The sequence below is a fragment of the Anarrhichthys ocellatus genome, unplaced genomic scaffold (genome assembly GCF_004355925.1).
Source record: "Anarrhichthys ocellatus isolate YVR2014 unplaced genomic scaffold, GSC_Weel_1.0 scaffold1, whole genome shotgun sequence".
Taxonomy (NCBI): domain Eukaryota; kingdom Metazoa; phylum Chordata; class Actinopteri; order Perciformes; family Anarhichadidae; genus Anarrhichthys; species Anarrhichthys ocellatus.
The window spans coordinates 16648872-16675058 of NW_022280031.1; the positions used below are offsets into that span (position 1 = coordinate 16648872).

Consider the following 26187-nt stretch of genomic DNA (forward strand, 5'->3'; position numbering starts at 1 on the left):
TCATTTTGTCCTACTTGATGACCTCCTCTTCATCACCCCTTAGCTGAGGTATAGTGGGCTAAACACAACATACCACTGCCTGTCCTGAGCTATTGCTAATGTCATAAAAACGTCATTGTATGCCATTAAAAAAAAATGGGCATAAAAATGTCATAGTAAAGTATCTTCACGTCCCCGTGGGAGGGAGCGACGCATCGACCCCGTGCTAGGGAGCTACGCAACGACCCCGTGCTAGGGAGCGAAGCAACGACCCCGTGCTAGGGAGCGAAGCAACGACCCCGTGCTAGGGAGCGACGCAACGATCCCGTGCTAGGGAGCGACGCAACGGAGCAACGCAACGGAGCAACGACCACGTGCGAGGGAGCGACGCAACGGAGCGACGCAACGCAACGGAAACGACGACCACGTGCGAGGGAGCGACACAACACCCCTCCTCTGCACAGACACCACGAATGTCTACAAAAATCACATCAATCCATCACATAGTTGTTGAGACATTTCAGTCTGGACCAAAGTGATGGAGACAACAACACGCTGCTAGCGTCAGAAAAAGATTGTTTGTAAAAGTAATCAAAGGTGTTTTTAGGGTTCAGTTTTTCTTAATGAAACATCTTCAGCAGCTGTTAAAGCCAAAGACTAATCTCCATCTGATCATGCTGTGTCGAAACAAAAACATGAAGTCATTTTTGTTGGCTGCTTCTTCGTTTCTTTGCTGCCAGAACAGATTGTTTTTGAGAGATGTGCTCCAGTCTTCACTCTGATTGTATTTGATGTGTAGTTGGCCTCCACATCTGTTCTTTTCACACTTGTGTTTTTCATCATGGCTGTCTAAACAGAACAAATGTGTTTTGTTCACACAGCCAGCAGATTTATATTTATATTTTTTTTTTCATCACTCAGGTTTTCTGTGTGAAAGCAGCCATGTTGTTTATGAGGGAAGGAGCCAGTTTGTTTCTTCTCCTTCCTCCTCTGTTTCGTATCTCCGGGCAGAAAGAGAGATTGTTGTTATTCTGCTGCGTCTACCGCTGACTCACACCGAAAAAACCCCAAACGCTTCCACTCTCTGCAGACCTTCACTTTAAAATAGCTTTCCTTCTCTGCTGTCGACATTCAAGGCGCGCAAAAACAAGCCTGGCCTCCTCCCTCTGCTGTCCACCAGGCTGTCAGACAGTTTATTGGTTGGACAGTTCAGCAGAAAGCAGTGCGATTACACACTGAAGCCATATTGAGATTAGACTTTCTGTGACGAGTTTTCCAAAATGGAGAGCGAGCACTCGTGGAGGTTACTGTTCCAACTGTTTCTTCGCCTGCTGAGCTCCCTTCCCCCAACACACAAAGAGCTGAGCGGCAGCGCTGCCTGCAGAGCAGAGCAGCTTGGAAACGGTTTTGACTGAGAAGCGACGCTGAGAGGGAAGAAAAGGGAGGGGGGGGGGGGAGATCGGAGACCCTGACCTCCGTTGCTGCAGGCTGGCTGGCTTAAAAGCCGCCACTGCAGACCTCATTTAAAAACAGGTTCGACATCCTGTTTGATGAAACATCCTGATCAGCTTGGAAGTTTTGGCCGAGCCAAACGCTGAAGTTCAAAGAGCTGAAAGTGGCAGCTGGTTCCTGTGGAGAGGAAACCGAAGAGCTCCTTTTTTTTTTAAACGTTCACAATTACAAAAGAGTCGGTCTCTTTGTGCAGGTATTTTCTAAATGTTGCCGATACTGGCGCAGAACAAAGTCGGGTTTTTTTCTTATTCAAGTCTTGGTAGCTCGCTAAAAGGTGCAGTTGTGAAGCCGTTGACTTTTCTACTCCACTCGACTACGTTAAAGAAATTCAAATAAAATGTAGAAAAAAAAACAACTGTGGTTTAGCTTTACGAGCTGCTCGGTCACCACGATGTTGTTTCCGCCTGACAGAGAACAACCTTTTTCAACTTCTGCTGATGGATGACGTTGGAGCATTTGAGTAGTAGTGGAGGGTGGTTCAGTTAAAAATGTGACATCCTGTCACGTCTCAGGTGTTTGAGTCTCTATGTGTGAACTGGGGGTGAAACTTGCCGATTAAGAAAGCGATTACACTCCGATTGGGCAGCTATTTTCTCCCAGTGACACTATGCCGTGTATGACCTTTAGTTCATGCCTTGTGTTTCTTGTAGTCCTGGTGGATCATTTGAGTTCTGGTGTAAAGAGCGAAGAAGCGGTCTACTTTTCTTTAATTACTGTAGTTGAGTAGAGTGGAGTTGACAACTGTGTGTCTATTCTGCAAGGGCTGTCAAACAAGAGTCCTGTGGGTCAGAGAGGATCCTGTTGTGTCTCCAGGACTTGAGTCTGTAAATGAGAACGGGACGTAAAGAGCAAAAGGCATCACTGAAGGTCTAAGGATTCAAACACTGGAGACGCAGCAAAATGCCATTCATCATCGAACATCGAAATAAACTTCATGTACCGATACTCAAAAAGGTGCCCAGCAGTGTGACAGGAAGAAGATGAGAAAGGTTAAACTTAGGTTGTTCTTCTCCGGAGCGACGAGGAGTGAGGCGGAGGGAACTTTGGACCTACCACCACGCTGTTCGGTTCATATTGTAACCAGTGTAGCATTAAAGCATGGTGGACTTAACATGCTAGCTAACTAGCCAACTGCGAGCGAGCTAGCTTGCCAATTCCACCATGCTCTAATGCTACACTGGTTACAAAAAATGAGTCGATCAAAAGTTATCACTCATCTGACAACAGCAATGTGCTTTCCTTCACTGCGACAAGAGTGTATAGATAAAGCATTAAGTAGTTTAATTTGACTCATTCACAAAAACCTCACCCCAGTGAGTCCTTGACTTGCAATAAGTCAGTTTAGTTTATAGGAAGATAACCTGCTACAACAGACACAATGGCAACGGTACACAGTAACGGCCACCTCCCTGACCGTCCTGCTACGTTGATTTAAAATGGGAATGTTCATTCCACTTCTATTCACTTTCTACGGGATGCATTCTGCTTACTCCACTGAAAATCAACTCTATCATATATTTCACTAGTGTGAACATACTGCAAGACCCTTTTTGACCAAATAGTGCCAGGAACTTTGAATAGGAACTAATACTTTCGTTGGCAGAGGACCAAGAACTTTTTGAGGAACTTCACCTAACTTTTGATCAGAGGACAGGGGCTAAATTTAGTTCCTCTGCCATAGTTCCTGTTAATATTAACAATATTAAGACGAGAGTGTAATACTAAGTTAGCTTCCTCACGAGTCTCAAGATAAAGGAGACAAATTAACCTTTTTCAAGGCAGTTACGTTCTAAAGCAGAAATGAATATAAAACACGCGGGGGACTGTCTGTTTGGAGAATTGTGAAGTTTTCATTGATTCACTACATTTATCTCAAACATCTGAGAGACGTCGCTGGAAATATGTGTTGTTGTTTCCTCATGTATGAAAAGTGCGTTTCACCTTCATTTTCTCTCCGTTAATGAACCAATGTGCTGTTTTGTCTCCATTGTGCATCTGAAGACAAATTGGAGTAATAAAGGTTTTAGAAGCTAGAGCTTCTTGTTCTTGTTCAGTGTATTACTGGAGAAAGTATTTGTTGATACATCTAGGGAAATTAATTGGTGGGAGGCATGTCATTAGTGATAGTGCCAAACTGATGAGTGTTTTCAAGTAAAATATAAAAATATGGCATTAGAAAGACTACAAACCCAAAAGTCGCGCAAGTGACGTCTCTCTGTGAAGCTACGACGCCTGAGTGTTTCGTACCACGATGTTCCCACACCAACAACAGGTCTGGCTCGTTTTTTTGTTTCCTGGCTGATGAAAATAGCAGCTCGATGAAACACTTTAGGTAAGATAACGTTACAATTGTGGATGAGTAAAGCTAAGTTAGCTCGCTAGCTAGCCAACCAAGGTAACTGCCATGTTGGTGTTGGTGACGTATATTGCGCAAAACGAAAGATGTAGTTTACTGATCTGTTTCACACAAAACTAATTGATACGAGAAATTTATGACAAACTGCGGCTTTCTTTACGTGCAAAGTTATCTTTTAAATTGACAAACATCATGCGTGTAATTCATGGCACAATTCAAACAAGAGGAAAAAAAATATTCATCTTTCGCTTTTCAATTCTCCACATATTGTTTCAGAAATAAGGTCCCACAGGGGACACAGGAAGGGACGTGACTTCGTCTCTCTATAAGCAAACGTTTCAACACTCGATCTCAAGATCACACAGCCTCGATATTTAGGTCTTAGTCCAGAAGTCAGATAATTAGATAAATTGTTCATTATTGATACTAACGAAACCCAAAGTTGTATAATGTCTAAATGAATGCTGAGCAGTCAGTAGAGCCAACTGCCCTGATAGCTTCCCCGAACATGAGCTACAACACAGGAACTTAAATTTAAGATCGCAGTTCCTCCTGCCAAAACATGTGGAAGTTGAGTTTAGGGATGCACGATCCACTTAAACAGCTGGATTGGTTATCGCTGACAATGGGGCCAATCTATTCAAATCAATGTTGATGTCTGATTAAACATGAATGAATTCACTGAAATTGTAATTCCTGTTAATTTTGAAGATTTTTTTTTTACCAAGTTGCTTCAGTGAATGTTTTATAAAGTTAAGAAAGCAATGTTTAAGTTAAGCCTGAAGTTACCTTAAACATAAAAGAATGACCCCAGTCACTTCGAAACAGTGAGGAATACGGCTTATTGATTGGTGTTGGCACTTGGTATCGGCCGCTACCCAAAGCCCAATCGGTATCAGGACTGAAAAAGTTGTATCGGTGCATCCTATCCTGAGTTCCTTAAAAAGGTTCATAGATTCCTGGATATGTTCCTTTAGTAGGAAATGGTCAATAACCTGCAACAACTGCTGGAGAGAGAGGTACGTGGCTTTCAGCTCCATGTGTGGAGTTGACCAATGACTCTGTTCTTTAACTCTGCACAGGTGACAAACACCAAAAGTCTGCTGCTCTTCTGGGGTCAGCATGAACTTCACGGTCTACAGATCAATACCAAAGTTCAAAGATCAAAGCTACAGAAACACTGTTCCTCCAAAACAGGCATGGACACACTAACCATGCAGAAAGTCCAGGATCCAGAATAACTGTCAGCTCTGTGAGCAAAGACTCATCCCTGATCAGGCCTCTGCGTTGGTTCGCACATAATTGATCGACAGCGACTAGCCAGAGCTGCCCTGACCTCGCTCACTCTTTGACTGGACCTGATGAAGCCTCCTAGAGCTAATTTATTGAACTGAAATACAAAATCACCAGACTCAAGACACGACCAATGGCAGAACTTGCATTAACAACGCTGACACCAAGCACGGCAGGGCCTGAAGATAAATCTGGAGGTCATGCATTCAGTTTGTCAATCAAGCACCGATCGATTGGCTGCCAATCGAAACTGGACAATAGTCAGCTGATTGACCGTGACCGGTGACCAGGCGACCGTTTGCATATTTCCATTTCTGCCGGTCAGATTTACAAAGGTGTTGCCGCTGCATGATGGTTTTACGGCACACAGCAGCACAGAAAGTCCAAAATAAGCCGTGGATCAGACTTCTGAAAACAAAGCTAAACAGCTAACATTAATGGAGGTTGCATTGAGTTACATTATGATGCGTTCAAGCTCCAATCAGAAAAAATGTGCATTGAGCGAAGGTAAATTATAACTTTATCATGATGTGACAGTTGTTTGAAGGATATATTTTCACAGCAACATAAAATAGATATTAGACTCAGACAGACACGACTCAGTCAGACACGACTCAGTCAGACATGTCAATAAACAGCTCACTGTCACACCTTTAGTCTCACTGCAAGTCAATTATTACTGCTGGTTTGTATAAAGCCGTGAGCAGAGCCAGATGTTGAGTGTTTGGGTTGAATTTATGACATTTCAGTCCTGGTTAAACACCAGTGTTAGGGGCTGATTCCAAATGTCCAAACTTTGCCAAAGCTCGTGTGCTGGTGGACTTGATGGACCAAGAATTCTCCAACAGTAGGATATTCAATACAGTCAAAAATACAGACGCTGCTGATGTCATGCAAGCGCAACCATGGGTCAGTTTCTACTGGTGGACCACGAAGCTGAGTAAGAAAGATGGCGACTACGAGTGGTGGGGACAACGATACAGGACTAGTAGAAAAAGAAAATGTCTCTGGATCCCCGAACTCTTCAGGAATTTTTATAACGTACTATACTATGTTTTGAAGCCTCGAATTTGGCATTTGGCCGTCGCCAACTTGAATTACAGCCACCGCCATATTGTTTTTTGCAAAGAGTGAACGGAGGTGACCATATTTGGACTGTGGAAGAAGACGACATAAACGGCTGGGGTAGCGATCTGTGAATCACGGTGTAGCCCCGCCCTAAAGCATCCCCTGCCTTATGGTCTATTTGACTCTAAAGCAGGGGTCTCAAATTCAAGGCCCGTGGGCCGAATCTGGCCCGCCACGTCATTTTATGTGGCCCGCGAATCCGCCAGCAAAAAAAAAAAAAAAGTTTAAAAAAAAAGTTTGACTTGATAATAAAAATATCCCCATAGTCGAAGTTATGAGATATAACTGCATGTACAATATTTTTACACTTGAATAAACAATAATGAAATGCAGAGACAGTTATTTACCAATATGTTAGGAGTAGTTACATTTACAAAGTCTTAGAGTTACAACCGGTCCTTTCAGGGCGACCGTGATGCTGATGTGGCCCAGAGTGGAGATGAGATTGAGACCCCTGCTCTAAAGGGACCATAATTTACTAAATGAACATCATGCTGTATTGAAGAAGACTTGAAACTAGAGATTGAGACCATAAACTCATGTTCATTTTCTCATAGACTTCTATACAATCAGAGGAGTCGCCCCCTGACGGCCTTTAGAGAGAATACACTTCTGCATCGGCTTAAACTTTCAGAACCGGAGGTTGCCGCCTGCCTGAACTTGATCCAACACCATATTTTTCATTCATTTCATTTCATATTTTTCATTCATTCACAATACAGATGGGAGCGGACAACTGGCTCAGTCTCAGAGAGAAAAAATACATTCTCAATAGCTTACATTTGAAAATAAACTCAACCTGAAACCCAATTTAGGCTGCAAAAAAATTGTGGCAAGGGTGAAACAGGATTTTCGTTTGTATAGCGTTGTTGTGGAAAAACTATGATCAGTTGGAAGAGAGAGAAGAGACTACACATACAGATTTACATCAAAGAACAAGTTTCTAATTGATATTTTGACATTTTCGTACTGTGACTCATTAGAATCAACTGTTAACAGCTGTGAGTCAAAAGGTCAAAAAACAGCCAGCTGAGCATCTTGCTTCGTCAACGTGTCCTCCCCCCCCCCCTCCACCCACACACACACACACACACACACACACGAGCTCAGAGCTCTAATACTTTACGCCTCAGCGTCAACAAACTACACCCACAGAACGGGCCGAGTGGTTTGTTGATCCTGCAGCCCTCAACTTGGTAACACATGTTTACATCAGCAGGATTTATTTTTATAAATGTATTTATTTATTTAATTAAATAATCCTATTTTGATTAACAGAAGCAAAGAAACATTATGGACCAAAGGTCCTGAGGGAACTGGAGGTACAGGTTGATTAATAAACTATCTTATTTCATTTGATGATGACTGTAGAAGTATGAGAGGAAATGGTGAACAACTGTAATAAAAAAGTAGGAGGCAGGATTACAGATTGGTTTTTACGAGATCTTGAATAAATTAGGGGTGAATTCAGACTATGCTCAGCAGGTTTACCAAACCTGTTAGCACAAAATCTTGTACTGAATGTAGCCATTATGTGCATATTTAAGACCATTTTTACAAGATTCTTGTTTCCAAAACAAGTTACAGAGAGACAGTTTTTAACTAATTTGCAAAGATAAATTAGCTAATTATAGTAGCTGGCTAGCTTCAGATGAACTGCCATAATAATAGCCAGTAATTCACAGGATAACTAGTGGTAGACTACAGATTTATGCTCACTTTAAAGATGATTTACACAATGCGGGATGGCATTAACTGATATTGGAGCTAAAACTAATGTAATATCTAACAGATTTAAATGTAGTGTAAAGATTTGGACTTCATTCTTTAAAAAAGGTACAGTGTGTTGCATTTAGGGGGATCTATTGGCGGAAATTCAATACATTTTTTAAATATTGTTTGAGGTAAAAGGGTGGGCTATTTATTCATTCTCAAAATATATAATTTAATATTTATTTGTTGGTCTGAATCTGCAAAGTAACTAAAGTCTCAGGTTAACCCATTTTGTATTATTAATTTGAATCTGCGTAGAAACTATTAACTAAAGCTGCCGAATAAATGTTGTCGAGTGTCAAGTACAACATTTCTCTTTAACTGTAGTAGAAGTATAAGTAGCAGAAAATGGAATTACTCAAGTAAAGTACAATTACCTCAGAATCTTACATAAACAAAGTAACTTGAGTAAATACACTTAAATCAAAGTTAAAGTCCATTTCCACCATTGCCAACATCAAAAGCAAAAATACGGATAATTCAACATCCATGTAGCACAACATACAAAAAGTGTACAATATTTAATACAAATAACCTCCATAACAATAACAACTACACTGCATGTGAAAGACTGGGAGGGTGTAAATATAACTCACGGTATGAAGATGGTCTTTCTTCTCTTCCTTCATGGAGGGAAAGTGGTTAATATGCAGCCTGTAAACATGTCAGGTGCACTTGTTTATTATATTGTTTTCATCAACCATCTCCTCCATTCATCCCTGATGCTAACTAGCTTCCTGCTAGCTAAAGTAGACTTACACACAAACTTGTTTACTGAAACATTAGCTTAACTTTTAGGTCTCAGTTGTTTGGTTTTAATTGTTTTAACAAAGCGGCATTATAGCGATCACGGTAATGTTTTTAATTAACTTCACCTGGCTTCACTTCCGCGTTGACAATTCTTCTTCTACTTCTTATTTTAATGGCGGATTGCAGACGGGCGGAGCAATATCGCCACCAACTGTAATGTTGCGGAATTGACAAATCTTGGGTCTCACTCCAATAATGCTCAAACAAACATTCATTTCAATTATTTAATAATTTATTTAATAAAATAAAACAAAAATACAAAATAACATATATTTGTGGTAGACAGGTGTACATTGATTGCAAAGTGAAAAAACAGGAAACCGGAATGTAGTATATGCATAGTGAGATGTAGCCTAACAATATATGGCCTATGCACATGTCAACAGGTATTAACAGTAAGTGTATAAAAGGTAAATAAATATATAAACAATATAAATCAGCAGCCAGATAAGTGGACATTCAAAACCAAATTTCCACATTTGTTTTAATATCCATGAGTTTAATCCCTTTACGGGAATCAACAATAGGTCAGTAGAGATGCATCCATAACCATTCACAAAATGTTGGTAAAACTGCCAATATATTCGTTATCTACACAGTTGATTTCTCGCCTCAAAAATTCTCAGAACGTCCCATTGCTCGGACCGGGTGGCCTACATTCGGACAACAGGAACAAAAGCTCTCTTCCTCCGTCTGTCTAGTTCGTAGTGCCTGTCATAGCTAGGCTAAAGTTAGCATGTAGCAACAGCCTGGAAGGGGCTAGCCAATCACACGCAGAGTATGGGCCAAGCGACTCAGTTTAGTCTCTCCCACATACAGCCAATTATAATGTGTGACGTCATCTGTTTTAGGTTAAAGATGTTTCGAGTGCTTCCTTTCGGTTAGAATCGGAAGTCGGCACTGGTAATGAAATCACACCCGAGTTGATTGTGTTCCAGAACAACAAGTTGGACAACTTATTGGGGGTCATTGTTAGCAATAACAATTGATAACGCTTTATGCTAGTATTTAACGAGACACAAATATGAAAGAAGTGCTAATAGACATATTACTACAGCTTTTTTACTGTTGATGCGTGTAGTAGCCATCTTGGATTTTGAGGTCGGGGTTCGTCCACCTTTCCCAGTCGGAAATCCGAGCTAAGATGGCGTTCCAGTTGAAATCCCGACCTCCCAGTTCAAATGGAACAGAGCGTTATGGGGAAGCGTCAAATTTACTCGTCAGGCATACACATAGTACTGCAGCAAATATTGTGGTACTGCGACAGATTGCGTGTAGCATTTAATCTTGTTGATTTGGACCCACGGTTTTCAAATCTTTTGTCAGTCGGTCTTTGATCTATTCGAGAGGCAACGTACAATTCAATTTTCCATTAAACGAAAGTCACAAAACTGTTTGTGCATTCTGTTAATTATAGTTCTTAGAAAGAAGTTGGAATTGGCAAAGAAACTTGTGTAATTTATATATAAATACTTCTCAATAACACATGACTTTTTGCTTCGTGATTCAGGGGTCTAAGAACATTACCAATATGATCAAACAATGTAATGAAACTGAACTTTCTCAAAATTAGAGAACAACTATTTTCAGATCAGTTTTATTGAACAAAAAGAGTTTTCAAAGATCATGTAGGAAATACAATATTTTACAAGTGTGGCACAAACAAGACTAACAGATAGAAGATCTAGAAAAGGCAGCGTACAGACAGACCGCGGGGGGGGGGGGGGCGCAAGGAAACAAAGTCTCTTCCAGAACGTAAAATTCACAGGAACAGAGAATTTACAGAGAAATCTGTAAAGCCAAACAAACATTGATGTGGCCTCAGTTGAAACAGGGGAACAGATTGCTTATTCCCGACTAATGCATGGACTTTGAACCAGAAAGCACAGATTTCCACCTTAAATTTGGTTAGTTGTTTCTACCAAGTGGTCCGTACCAGCTTCAACAGCATTTAAACATGACAGAGAATTCTGTTTTATTTTTTTTATCTCTTTTTTTGTAGTTTTTGAAACAAGGGTCGTCATTTTACTGATCCGATGGTCATTTTATTTCTGTTTTACATTTGACTGAAATATTTGGTGGTTGAAGTATTCAATATGCTTGATACTTGTTTTTTTCTTTTTCTTGGAAAAAGAATAGAAATGAAATCGGACAACAAAAAACAACTTAAAAGGTCGCCTTACTGGCTTTTTCCAGAGCTTTCATTCACATTGAATGGTCTTGAGATCAGTAAACGCTCCATCACAAGCTAGTACGTGGACTAAGTGATTTCTGTGGTCAAACCAAACGTTTGTCTCGTGCAATGTGGTCAAACATCGCAAACAAAACTTTTCGGGGAAATCACAGGAGTTCCTCACAGATGATAGCATGAAAATGGATTCAGGTGGCTCCTCACAGTAGAAATTCTTTGGAAAGAACACGGCAGTTTAGCATGCTCATCCCAACCTGCAAAGGGCAACAGTGCTATCAGTCCCACAGAAAATAACTCAGTTGAAGTCCCGGCTCCTCAATGCTCTAATCTGAACTAGAAAAACAGAAAAATTACGACATTCTTGTCATTTAATTCAGCACCAACGTTGCAAAGTTAGCACCTGTTACAAAAACCAGTGTGGTCTCAAAGTCAAACCAAATTTTTGATGTTATTTCACATATTTTCTACGTGATGCAGGAAAATAATATTAATGACGTACGTTCAGGAAACGGGCGACAATGACGCACTGTCGCACTCTCAAAGTGCAATTCCTGCCAAAGACTCAACAGGGCACAGACGAGTTCTGATGGGAGATTAAACTTTCTGATGCTGCAGTTTCAGGAAACAAAACAGTCCTGCTGCTCAAGTTAACAAATTTCACCACAAATATTTAAATCAGCCAAACAAATGCCTTACATCAAGTCTCCAAATGGCAGTTGGTTGCTTGTGAAGGACAGAAATGTATTGGACTAAAGTAAATCTTGAGCAGCGCTAGACCGACAGCTGAGGGTTGTTTTTGTATCTGGTGTAAAACTCCTTAAACTTATGGTGGTGGACCAGGGCCACGTCATTGAATGGAGGAATTTTAAGGGGAAAAGCCGTAATTTGGAAAGTAAATACTGAAATTAGTCGGAAGTTTGTAAAGAAAGGATTCAGAGATTGAGTTTGATAATGAGAAATTTTAAGCCTGAAAACAGAATTCTGTTATCTCATAATTCTCAATGTTTTCCCAGAATTAATAATTAAAGATGAATTCCTCCAAGTCCCCTACCCTGCAGTTCATTGATTCATGTTCATGTTACTGTGAGACATCAAATCCCCCAACAGTTGAAAATACTCCATAAGTCTTTTGTTTCCTTGTGTGGATAAACTAAACCAAAGGAACACTTTGTGAAGGACAAACAAATCATCCAGATATTAATCTATCTCTGTATGGGCCACGGGTTTGATTCCCTGCTGCACTCGCTCTGAGAGCCTTCCCAATTTCCAGTGGAAACACAACAAAAATACAAAAAAAGGAAGACAAACTAAACACTCTTTTATCCCTCCTTTTGTTTAGTTCATTTGTTTTGCTGGGACCAACCAACCACCACGTCCGCTCGTCTGAAGGCTTTGGACACCTGCCTTGCTCATCCACCACTTCATCTGTGCAATGGGATTTTCTCCTTCTTCCCAGTGGAAAATGGGGCGCTGCAGACTGACAGCACTGTTTGTAAGCCCTACAAGTAAAAGATACTTTTCAACAAAACAGCGGGATACTTCAAATGAGTTATAAATACTCTTTTAAACAACTGTGAGCACCCAGTGCCTTGTTGAAGGGCAGGAAATTCACCTTTAACCCAACAGTCACAGCGGATGCTGCGTCCTAAACTACATCCACAACATCGGCTAGCAGGCTGGCAACTCAAAGCAGAATGATGGTTGGTTGAAGTATTGTATAGTGTAAACTAAAGTAGACCGTGAAAATGTACCAGCATTCGGCCGATAGTCTTTTCCCAGCCTGCTGAGAAAAGCTTCACCTGACTTCAAATGCTTTTCAATCCCGAGTGCCCCTGTCAGGAACCAGAACTTCCACAGACAGACTCTGACTTCTCTACCGCCAACACACAGCAGAGATCACAAAAACCATGTAAGACGTCTGCTATGAACACTGGGGCTCAGCCAGGAACAGTCTAATGGATGTAAAACACTAACATCTGCTCAATGAAACAATGGTTGTGGGGTGTATTGTCACTTATTCTGGTATCTGAAGTTTCTCAGCACATAATTGAGAGGGTGAATCTGAATCACTGGAGACAGGTTGGCCTGTAGGATCTTTTGCGCTTTTCTGCGAGCCTCGGCCACAGAGCGAGAGTCATCCACTTTTACAACTTTCCACCTATGACTGTTTTTGTCCTTCCAGCCGTTTCTCTGCCGGGTGGGGATGTTTAGTTCCTTGGGGCCCCGACCATCTCGGTGGACGCCGTTGCTCCTCCAGCCATTGCTGGTGAGCTCTGTGCAAGTCTCTGGGAACGCCCGTCCATTTGCGTAGAAGACCGGTGCAGAATCTCCGATGAGGGCGCCGTCCAATCGAATGGGGCAGGAGAGGCTCTTCTGGCTGTACAAGGCCACAGCTTTGGTGGGCGCCCCACCACCATTGTGAGAAGGCTGCAAAGGTATTCCTGAAAGCGTTGGAGGGTGTTGTTGCTGTGAAAAGGCAACAGAGGGTGCCTCAGAGGATGAGTCCCAGGAAGTGTGGATCTGGAGTCTGGCCGTATGGAAGCCAGATAGGCCCTCAATGTTAGTCAGTCTGAGGCACGGCCGCACTTCCAGCGCCTGCGACATCTCTACAGTCCGACTGGGTGTCCTGCTGCAGATGATGGCCCGACGGTCCACCAGCAGCTCCGGAGGGCGGATCCCTTGAATCTTGGGGTTACTCTTCTCAGAGGCGTTCCAGGACGGGTGCACCTCTCTCTTCTTGACCGGGGGCTTCCTTCCCCTCCTCTTGGCGGTGGGTCTGACGTTCCTGCTCTGTGGCTTCAGCATGTCAGTGGTCAGCGGTTGGTTCGTGCAGGAGCGGTAGCCGTACACATCTTTGCTGCGCAGCACGGTGGGCGTGTGGCCCTCCTCTCCCAGCTCCTTCAGGAAGGTGACCAGCTCTTCACTGCTCGAGAGGTCGCGGGACATCGGGCTGAGGATCTTCAGAGCATCCAGGAGGACGTTCTGCCCCGCCGACGAGATCCGAGACCAGGAGTGAACTGCCCGGTCTTCATTGGCAAATGCCAAAGGTCGGCAAACCACTGGACCTCGCGCCGCCTCAGCCATGTTTCTAGTTCTGCTGGGAATACAGAAAGCATTTGGTTAAACTGAATCACAGAAATGGTAGAAGAACCTTTTTTGTTATTTTGCAACTATATGTTGTTGCAACTCCTTTTGGTCTCCATTCTTTCAAAAGAAGAGGAATTTACTTCTCATTACCTCTAAATGCATGTTAAAAAAAAGATCTATATCGTTCGGAATTTTCATGACTTTATTGGATAGCGACAACGGAGACATGACAGGAAATGAGGAAGAAAAAGAGATGGACGCCTTAACCTCTAGGCCCAGGACCATTTTTTAAAAATAAATGCGAAGCAGACACTTCGAAGATCGATTTCACACTTTGTTCCATTCTGAAGTGTGTCACCTGAAAGAATGCCCGTATTCACTTGCATATTTATGACACTTCATTGCCTCTTCATTCAGACAAACATCCCAATGTTTGTTTTATTTTTTTTCTTTCATCTGTGCAGTAAGTACAGCAGTACGTGTTCCTCCTCAGACGCCATGTTTGTTTACTACGGGCTTCTCTTGCATTTGCGTTCGCATACTTCCGTGGACCATGTTTTAAAAATGTTAACATGAACATGCACTGTTACAGCTGTGAACACACAGGCTGGGGATTTCTTAATTGCTAGATCAATGCTTGGGGGAGAAGCTAGTTTACTGTCAGCAGCAGTGTAATCAGACACCTCACATAGCCAGACCAGCAGAAAGCAGAGAATATAAAGAAACACTGAAGCTCCATGATCTGCTGGGAGAACGACCCCAGCTGGCTCGTTAAAACTCCTCTCAGTTCAGCACCAGTTTTACACCTTTATACCCTCAATCTAAACAAGCTTCGTTAGCCAACATGGCAACCAGGACCTTTGAGACAGTAGAAACAACGCCCTGGGATCCTCTTCCAGCAGAAAAAAACAAGACAAAAACTTGACATGGTAGCCTCGAGGGAGGGAAACCGCCTAATATTATATCGTTTTTTTTATTCACTTCACCACCACCACCAAAAAAAGGTCAAAGGAATCAGCAATTTCAGAAACAAAGTATGGAAGGAAATATAATAATAAATGTTTGATTGCGGCAATGGCTAGCCCTCAACCGATCATTCTCACTGTCTATTTTTACTGAGAACCGTGGGCGTCGCCCAGAAAAATAGGGGCATTTAATAGAAGTGATATAATTCCTACTTTGACTGGTATATTTGTGGTAGATCACAGATGATGCACATTTATTTCTGAGGTGACAACATTACATTCAAGCCCTTGCCAAACGAGTTCAGTAATTGACTTAAACAATGTCTATCCAAGCCATCTACCTTTCTCTTAGAACGCACCCAGACAAGGAATCTTACAGAAGTCTTCCCCTTAGTTAGCACTTACTGTATATACTTCAATCTGTCTTTACTAACAGGCCATGTACCACAGTCCTAAAAAGTAGCTGTAATTAAACCTCTTCTTTAAAAAAAAAAAAAAAAAAACAGCCCCTTCCTCTCCAGGGTCCTTGAGAAAGCAGTCGTGAATCAGTATCATATTACGGAGACTGGAACAGTTAATTAGCATTGAAGGAACCAACCGCACTAAACTGGTTTCAGTCCTATTTATCAGATTGAACTCCCGTTTGTACACGTGAAAGACGTCTGTGCTTCAATGTTATGCAGATGACACCCAGTTATATCTGTTGATCAGGCCAGACAAAACTAATACATTTGCTGAACTCCAAGCATATCTTAAGGACATAAAAAACCTGGATGACCTGCAACTTTCTAATGTTAAACTCAAACAAACCTGAAGTTATTGTACTTGGCCTTGAATGCTCCAGATTGAAAAGGAAATTTGGCGTTCTAAGGAACGAAAGAGCTCTCCTGGGGGAGATATGGCGAGCTCAACTGCAGACATACCTCATGAGCAAGTCGACAGTGTTCACTTTTTCAAATTCAGAGTCAAATAATACTATTTTAAGTACTTTCACTGCTAGCAGGGGGAGGCAAAGTTCCACAATCTAGCTTTAACATGCAAATAATAGCACTGGATATACACCCATAGCAATTTTCTTTTTGTCGATTCTGAAGTTTAACCTGCCGATTTCTGTTGATTTCTTTCTAAGAACTATAATTGACAAGACTGCAGGCAATTTTCTTTCACCACTGTCCCCAAAAACTATTTCAACTGTCTCAAAGTGTTAACTGTGAAAAAGGTTATCCTCTTACTTTGTAATTGTCAGCTACAGTGGTTATTTGCATTTTAATTATGTATTCTTAGCTGCTTAGAGCTCGCGTTATAGTTATACAGGTCACGATTCTCTCTCAAATTTGTTTTTATATTGCTGTGAAAACACCTTCAAACAACTATATTTATTAAAGTTTCTTGTCAAAAAGACATTTTCACTACTGAATAGAGCCTAAACGCATCATAATGCAAGTCAATGCAACCTCAGTTAACATTACTGGTTCAGGGCTAAACACAAGCTTTTCCCGCCATTTTTGCCCCATTAAGAATGTCTGAATATCATAAAAACACCATTAGTATTTTCTTTGGTCCGGGGTGATGCTTGCTCCGTCTGATCAACAGTTCAAGACACAAAGACGTTCAATCAACTATCAAATAAGACAAAGAAATGTAACACATTCTTACAACTGAGAAGCAAGTACCAGAAAATGTTGAGCAACAGGGTGACACGTTTCTTCATTAGTTTCAATACAAACACTGTAGTTTAGAAAATAGTCCCAACAAATGCACTGTGTCCTCCTGTTTGAGTAACATTTCCTAAAAACTGCAGCACCCCGCTGTTTAAGGAAATTACTTGGTTGTTGTTTTTTAAGAAAAAGAACATTTTTTTAATAGATCTACGGCTTCAGTAGGAACCAATAGTAATTGGGCTGAGTGCCATAGACAGAGAGAGAAATTTAGTTTAATAGGTCTATTTATCAGGGACCTGTAGAAAAAGAATTACAATCACATACAAAGAGATAGTCAATTTCCATTCTGCAATCTCTGGGCAAGCCAGGAAGGATTTGTTGACATAAAGAAAAATATAGAACGACCTCAGACCGGCCCTTTAAGGGTTATTTTTGTGAGTCGACAACCTGTACTGGGGCACCCATCTCAGCCATGCTTGTTGCTATTTTTGTCACCATTTCTTTGGTCACAATTTTTCACGGATATAGCTAGGTAGCTTATCCCACCTCCAAACCAACCAGGGTAATGGCCGTCAACACCAACCCTATTTGAATCAGTGATTTAGACGTCCAGAACCAGGGTTGTGATAAATAAAAAGTCAAGAGGTCATCAGTTCATCTTCTGGGGACCATGAACGTTAGCACAAACTTTGAGGCTGCATGATACTAGCCCATTTATAGCTTGACCTGGCAGACATAGGATGACCTTATTATCACTTTGAGAAAGAATGTCGGAATCAGCAAGTTTATTATTAACGGAATCGGTCAAGAACATTTTCATTGGTGCATTTTCAGTTTTCAGACTGAAAAAATTAAGCTAGATTCACATCACTCTTATTTTCAAACTGCCAATTTCTTTTTTTGCTGAGAAAACGTGTTATATTAAGACAAAGTATGTGGTTAAAGACCATTAAGCTATTAATAACTTTATACACCTGTAAAGAAACCAAGACAAACCTACACTAGTGAACCTGGATATGCTAATTAGCCGCCTGGTCAACAAGACAAAGTCTGCAGCTACATGATCACAGCATCAGTCTGCTGGCTGTTGGATAATTTGCAACCTCACACATGATCTAATATTACAACCCATGCTCTGTTTAACTTTCATAAAAACTGAAGACAAGGAATGAGATAGTAGCTCATCAGGTAACAACCTGCTCCGTGTCCACCCCACGACAAAAATAAATATGGGTAATTCATTTGTTCATTTTGCAGTTTAAACAGCGCAGCCTGCAGGAGCAGAGCAGGCCAAGAAGATCTCTGGCGACTGTGCATTTGAACATCAGGCCCATTAATCAGAGGCAGCAACACACTAAGTGTCCACACTGCTGCCAGACAGACAGACTGACAGAAGGACAGAGTTCCCATCCCCCACCTGGTATCAGTAGGGTCCTAGGATTTCTGCGATACAGAAAAACATGGACTGAATTGCAGGGGGGAATGGAATCAACTGTTAAATCCAGAAAATGGCAGAAATTGCCAAAATGTGGATGCAATTTATAAAAATCAATACCAGACGATGTTACAATGTCCTCTACCATTCAGTGCCGACAGCTATGGCGGTATCGAATAGTCTGAATCTTTGAAGCCTAGTTTATAATCTTGACAATCAAATTCTATTTGAATGCGACGCTTCTTCTTTTTGCATATATATTCATCATGGTTAGGGCATGTTTCTGCTCAGTTGCAGATAAAGATTAGGCTACACTAATATTATTAGTAGGTTTAGGGTATTATACTATTGAATTTGATTCCCAGGTTGACCCATCGAATCTAGATACAACCCGCTGGCCGGCCGGGTTCGGGTAAGCGGTCGGGTGGGCGACAAAGCAGCATTCTGAGTTAGTTTTCAATTACTTACAGAAACACTGCATGCAATAGTCCACCTTGTCTTCACCTCTCTACCTCACTCTCAAACACGCAGAGACACAATGTCATAAAATATGACGACAGACATTCAAAGCTTTAAAAAAAAAAGAAAGATATTCATTACAGCCCAACTGACTGCGCATTCATCACTAAACGATGGCCAGGATGCACTTTATTTCTTCGACTACGTGGAAATCCAAACCACAGATGATGAACAAAAGCATTAAAAGGAACAGTGTGTACGATTTAGTGGCACTTATGGGTTTATTGCAGATATCAACCAACTAAATACCCCTCAGCTCACCCCTCCCTTTCTAAGCGTGTTGGGGAACTGAGGTGGCCTTTAGGATTTTAGTATAACAATTCCTTTTTCAAAACATATATAGAATTTTGAAAACAAATAAAATCAGAACAGGATTAGAATTTGTATTTAAAATATATAAAAATATAGTTTTTAGAGCAGCAACAGTTGCGTTTACAACAGCAAAGTCACAAATATCTCACTGGGAACAAATATAAATAAAATATAACGGAGAGCACAGACATCCCTCAGTATTCCTTTTGTGATCATGGCTGCTTTGTTTCAGCCACATAGAAGTTCTTTAAAAAAATGCTGTTGGCCGACCGTGTGTGCTGTGTAAACATTGCGTTTGGTGACGGGGCAGCTCTGCTGGACTGGATACGACATTATATACAAATACAATACAAATGGGCTGCAACTGCATTTTGTTATGCAACCCTGTGTTGCATAATGACAATAAATTACTGTTGAATCCTTGAAAAGGGCTGTTGAAAGTCAAGGCCTCGCTTCAATAGAATAAAGCACATGGGAGGGATTGACCGGGAAAGAAAACTTAGAGGCACTAGATAAGATACCGTTATATTGTGGGAAACAACTCCAAACATGGTTAAAGGAAAGGCTAGTAACATAACAGTGTATAGAACGGAGCAAACTGTTCTGAGCTGAGCACTGAAAGAAAATGACTTCTGTTTTATCTTTGTAAAACTAGACAAATGTAATTTTTGACACATCCAGTCATTGATTTGTTGAATGCACTCAGTAATTGTATGGGACCATAGTCACCTTATGATATCTTTATTTAAATCTGTTTGTTGTCTGCATAATAATGGGAAGAAAATTTGGGATATGTTGAACAGAAGAGGCCCAAAAATGGAACCTTGGGAAACACAATTGTTCAGAGCCAAGAAGGTATTAAACCGTTGGAAAAACAGCATTTTCAACGATTTTAATGAAAAATGTGCCAAATGTAAAGATATTCACTCGAGGCCTTCATGAGATATTGCGTTCACGAGAATGGGATGGACTTGAGGTGACAAAGTGACCTTGACCTTTAACCATCAAATTCTAAATCAGTTTATCCTGATTGCAAGTGGACGTTTCTGTCCAATTTGAAGAAATTCCCTCCAGGTGTTCCTGAGATATCAACCTGAAAACATTTGCCACGGCTGTCGCCAGCGTGCAGGCTTACAAATGTAGAGAATATCATTTTGTGTTATGTGGTTAAATGTAATTTATGTTGCTGTTGGTTTTTGCTGCTAGTCCGCTACATTAGGGGCATTCCTCGCTGGTACAAGCTGGAGACCGTTTTAAGACTGCAGTGAAAATTTTGTTTATTAAAGACGAAAGCAAACAAATTTGGATTGAAGCAGAATATTTCATTGAATTAAAAAAAAAAAAACGCCCCCCTGACGATTGGCTCAACAATCGATTCTCTAAAAACTGTTGGCTGAGACCCAAAAGATGGTCGGTGAGGAAGAGAAAGCCTGAATTAATAATTTAAAGATTTGTGCGAACAGAGATATTCATCCCAAAGAAAACACATGAATAATCTCAAAGACTAACATCATCCACCACAACCTTTTAGTCCGATGTTGAGACCCTTTGAGATGACAAAGTCCTCAGTGTGGCCCTTATTATGTCACATGCTGATTCAGTCCATAGTTATCCAGACTACAACAGTTCTTTAGTGCTGCCGTCAACTTTTCTCTAGGCGGCCGCATACCTTCTCTCCTCATTTGGAACAATCGAAAGACGCCGCTGGCAAAACAAAAACAAAACACTATGTAGACACAGGCCCCAAGATTGCAGCTTGACATGAGGAATTCAACTGAGGAGCAACATATTGGAAAGAGGCAAACTTCCCCGTAAGGCATCTGCTTGCATGGCATTGTTAAACAAAATGGCGACTTCACTCCCTGCCGTACGCACTCAAGCTTTGTTCATAAAACTGCTGTTGGGAGGGGTTGACTCAATAAGAATTGGTGCATTTTTATCTTGTAATGGCAAAGTTTTAGTTAAAAACATAAAACCAAGATTGTGCTAGATAATTAATTAAGTAACAATGATTTGAACTGTCTGGTAAGATCAGAAAATTTCACTGCAAACAAAAAATGACTGGCGGATTGGACAAGTGGTAAAAAATAAGTAGACACAATCGTTTTTAAATTGTTAGGCATAGCACGACATGGCATCACACTGAACAAGGAATTATTCAATAACTGTAATGATGGCAGAGAACTCGAACACAGAGAGTGGGGCATTGTGTCCTAACAGCGAGCAATGTTGTAAACAAACAACATACCGATCTGCTGTGAAATCAAGATCAGACTGGAGACGTAACAATTTAAAAGATGGGTGAGTAGTACTTGCTAACTTCTTTTAAAGCAGAAAATACCCATTTTACATAGTGATATTTAGTGAAAATTAAATCTCCCTTCGATCTCCCTTCTAGCCAGCAGCCACCATGTTTATGTTATTGTTGAGAAGTGATGAGGTAACATAGATAACTCGACTTCATAAATCAGCAGTCACTCGTCAATGGCGGCGCATTCAAGGAAACAAATCAACAAACAAATGTTCAGATCAAAGCTTTAGCTTTTTTCAGTGGTTTTGGGCGATGTTTGTCATTTTAGTTTGCTAATTTAATCGCCACAATTTTTCTCAAAACGGAGCATAATTTTCAAGTGTTCATTCCTGTTCATCGGATCGAGTACAATTTCACAGCGACCAAAATACCAGTTTAAAGTGTGGTAATCAAAGACAATCAACCTCGACACTAGTCGCAAAGCGTAATTACAGGATAAAACACAGCTTAACAAAACTGGCAAAGTGATGCGTTTGCTGGATTGTAGGGACAAAGAAACTAAAATGTCACCACAGTTTAGTTGCTCAGTTCAAATAAACTTGTCGGTTCTCTCTGGTGGACAAACTATGTAATAGAGACACTTTCTAACGTCATCAAATATTTTCTGCAACAATGAGAGAGAAAGGTAGCGGACACTCTCCAATTCTACAGAAAATAGGAAGATGCAAACAATATGGTCCGTCTGTTCGACTTCATATCACAGCAGTTTCAAGACTACAATTTTGGCCACACAATGTAAAATACTACTACAATCGTATTAAAACAAGCTCACAACAGTTTATGACGGAACTTTTGACAGCAGTCATGATAGCAATTCAGACCATGGAACTGCTCAAACTGACAGACGGCCAACGTCAAATTTCTGACAAGCCGGAAATCTATCCGATAGTCTGAGAGCCTGATCGTTGATCGTAACGGCATCATGACTCGTGACCCTCTCAAACTGTTTGTCGAATGACAACCGACCAAGATAAATTTTGACCCAATTCTAAAATTAGCCAGTGGCAACCACTTCAGGGCGAAAATCTGGCTTAAATGCCGGTAAATATCATGGTTGACGAGATTTGACCTCAAAGTATTCCCGAGGTATTATATAATAATAAAAAGTAATAAGTGGAAATATTCATTATCTCAAAACTGACCCAGCCGGTAAGTTCAAAGTGAAGAGTTAATCGTTATTATTTAGTAATCTGGTCTTTAAATAAAATGTATAATTTAGTCATAAAACTAAGTAATAAAAAGTGTGTAGTATAGTATGTCATAAAAAAAGTCATGATATAGTATGTCATAAAAGAAATGTAATAAAAGTTGTTTTGGTGACTTAAACTGTACAACATAAAAGTAATTGGTGCAAATATTCATTTTCAAGACTGAACCAACCCAGTTAGATCTTACTATCTATTTATACCAGAGCAAAGTACTGGAAGGTGGTGGATCGTCTTTCAGAGAGGAAGAAACGCTGGGTTTTAATATAAACCTATAAAGTCTGTTAGAATTATCTTTGCTACTAGCTGCTGCTTCTCACTGGAGTACGCACCATGTTAGCTAGCCAGAAGAGCTGCAATAATTTGGCCTTAAAAACAGTCTCTGACAAGTTACTTCATTTTCTTAATACAGGAATCAATTTGCGGTTTCGCCGTTCAGGTGTACAAACTCACAACAGTTTGATTTTATGCCAAGCAGCATTTGTCATTATGACATGTTGAGGCAAAATAAAAAAAGCAGTCGACATCAGCAGACTGTTCCAACAGCACCATGGCGCTAAATTCAGTGTGTATTGACCTTAAGATTAAATTGCTGATTCTGGGGAAGTGGTGCACATTTTGTTTGTTAACCAGAAAGTTCATGTTTTTTGGGGGGCGACGAGACAAGACTGTTTATTGCCAGCCAGTGTATTGCAAAAAAACAGCAGACCATAACATTAGCGAGCAGTGTTCAGTCAAGAGATCAAGCGTGGGCTGTTGGTGAATAAATGCTACAACTCTTCCAACACCCAAGTCAAGTCACCGTGTCTTGGTTGCCACCATCTGATTTAATTGAAGAGGGTTAGCCCCAAAGTTAACGTCAACCTCAACCCAGGTAAGGTGGGCTGACCTTTAAAGTGGACCAGCTATTCTCATTTTAGTGACAAGCTCCTCCTCCGAGTTTTGGTGGAGCTGCTGCTGAGTCACGTTTGACATCTAGAGGTCAAATTCTGAATCACGGTCTGGTCCAGATTACTATCAAGTCGGTGTGATTATCCTGGATTGTTTGTTGACAAGAAACCTGTCTACAGGCCCTATCAGACCAAAAAGTAGCATGGCAAAATGTATCCTTGCATCTTTGAGAAATAGGCTGCATTAAGATGCTTGGTGACCTACGTTGGAGAACAACTATAGCTCGGGACGTAACAAAACATTGACATACTATTCATACTACGTGCGACATAAAATTGACCTAATCCGCTGGATAAAATAATTACAAAATGATGGCAAGGGACGAAAAGGTACAGCTAAAGAGGAAAAACACAGCTCACATAATATACTGTAGAACAAATATTCAACACTAAAATATTTAATGTTGATTTTCATTATAATGAACAATTTTTATTCACGGAAGCTAGCCAGCCGTTTAGCTAGCTAGCTAACACCGTGATCAATGTGTAGACGTATTGCTTGATTTTACTTGAATGTAAACAGTCTGCTGGTAATGGCATACTGAATCGTTAACTTAGTAGGCAGTATAAAATATAAAGATAGAGTATTTAGTATGCAGTACGTTAGTCTGTGATTTCAAATACAGCCTTGGTGTCCCAGGAACTGTAAGGCTTGTTCGTAAAAACTGACATGTTGGTCAACCGGGAACATACAAGCTCTACTCAGTTAACAACAGGCAACTGGACAAGATTTAGGTATCGGACGTATTCTGGTTTCCATCTGACAATAATTTAGTATTTTATTGCCTTAAAGTGATCTTGTAAACTGGCTACTTGTGAAACAATCCGGGCGTATACGTTGTCTCAATTCCAGTCTCACATCTCAAGTTGCTAGTTGGACTGTTAGCAACGTGTAGCGTACGGAAAATGAAGTCTTGGTCGAGATGTCCTCTGGCTACGCTGAAATATAGCCCCTTGCCTTCAGAGGCGTATCAGAAAGCCGATGAGTCACATTGCTTTTTACTGTCGGGATTGTACATAATTTCATTGCGTAAACAGGTGTTGACCTCCTAGCTAGCTTGTAAATTATTTGACCGCTAACCACGATAACTCACTAACTTTGTTGCTTCCTCATAGGTTAGCGATTATTACAGGTCAACACAACTAACAAAAACAAACACACTTATGTCTTAACTGACAAGAACAAAGAAACATATAATGGTGTCACTACTTTTAGATCAAAAACGCTAAAAACAAAACAAACCAGTTTAGCCAATGAGCGTTAAGCTAGAAAAACGTGCGCAAAGCTACATGGTTCCGTAGCTCTCGAGCGCCCCCACCTTCACGAACTGGCAATAAGACTCAGTTTATTTTTCCTGAAACACGAACTGTAGTCAGATTTACTCAAGTAGCCGCCGTTGAGAAGCTCACTTACAACTTTCAGTGGTTTGATGAAAGACGTCGCCATTTTTTTCACACGGACTTGTGAACTGCCGACAAGCCGAGCTCGCCAAACACTCTCCCAGCAATCTGTCCTCTGTCTGGGCAGCTATAGTTGTAGAGGCTCCCTAAAGCCCTTCCGGCCGACCAGGCCCTCCCCTTCGCTCCGAAACATTATCGGATGTATTTGATGAGTCGGAACCGTGAAGGTTACCGACGTGAATGAAAGTGCTACAGCAGGGGGAAAAGGCGGTATTACCTTTTAACGGCGCTGTTTCGGCATCCTCCACCGCTGCGCCGACGCTCCACACGGTAAAATGGCTGCAACAACAGCGGTGTGGATGACAGACCAGGGAGAGAGAGGCGGAGGCAGCCGGGGAGAGAGGAGAGGAGGGCGGGCTCTGTTCTCCGAGGGGGTGGGGGTGGGGAACGGGCGCAAGTGACTGAAAAATATTATTGTGTTAAAAAAAAATAATAAATCATGTCTGAAACAAAATCCACAACAACAACAAAAATACAAGACAACAAAAACATGTTTTATTTCATATCACAATAATTATTTTAAAAAGTAAAAAACTGAGTCCCCCCTCAACCGTGAAGCCTAAGTAAATTGTGACGTCAAGACGGGGGCGTGGCTTATGCCGTGTCTGTGACTAAAACTCTTTGCAACCAACCATCCCAGTGATATCGGTGGCGAAATAAAGGCTAGCCAAGTACTGTATAGTACTGTAAGTACAATTTTATACTTCTACCACACTACCAAGTTTTTGTCAGCAAGTATTTAATTCAAACAACATTTATTTGACAACATTAGTTATTAGTTACTTTGCAGATTTAGATTAGTAACACAATGTAAATCAAGAAATTAAGATATATTACCCAACAGGATATAACTGTACACTTCAATGTATTTTTGCTGTCAACTAAATAATATGACTGTACTTCGTTGAAACAATGCTGGTGTTCCAAATTTCTAAAAATAAAATTTAAAAAAACGGTTGAACATTTTTTAGGACTGTTTTAAATCAGTAAACAGTCCTAATCTTGCAAGGCCGACTCTGACACACGTTAACATCATATCCTGTTTTCAGAAACCAGGATAAGTCCTTGTCCCGTTTATGGGAAATGCTAATACGCTAGCTGGAGTACATCGAAAGAAATCGGGATACTCTTGCAGGCATGGCTTTAGCCAAGTGATGTAAGAAAAATACAAACAATGGACATAGTCACCCTATTTTATGGTCTATTTTACTCTAAATGGGCCATCATTTACTAAATGAA

The 26187-nt window shown here is 40.8% G+C and overlaps 1 protein-coding gene across 2 annotated transcripts in view; it reads right to left on the reverse strand.

The window, feature by feature from the left end:
* Positions 1–25304, reverse strand: part of ccdc71 (coiled-coil domain containing 71) — a 30684-nt gene extending 5380 nt beyond the window's left edge. The window contains exons 1-2 of one of the 2 annotated variants that reach the window (XM_031852118.1): positions 25166–25304; positions 8638–14136 (exon numbers count right to left, since the gene is read on the reverse strand). In XM_031852118.1, coding sequence (XP_031707978.1) covers positions 13053–14126 — 1074 coding nt within the window. In that variant the 5' untranslated portion in view covers positions 14127–14136; positions 25166–25304 and the 3' untranslated portion in view covers positions 8638–13052. Of the gene's footprint in view, positions 1–8637; positions 14140–25165 lie in introns of both variants that reach the window. The other variant, XM_031852125.1, reaches the window with a different exon arrangement.
* Positions 25305–26187: the final 883 nt, after the last annotated feature.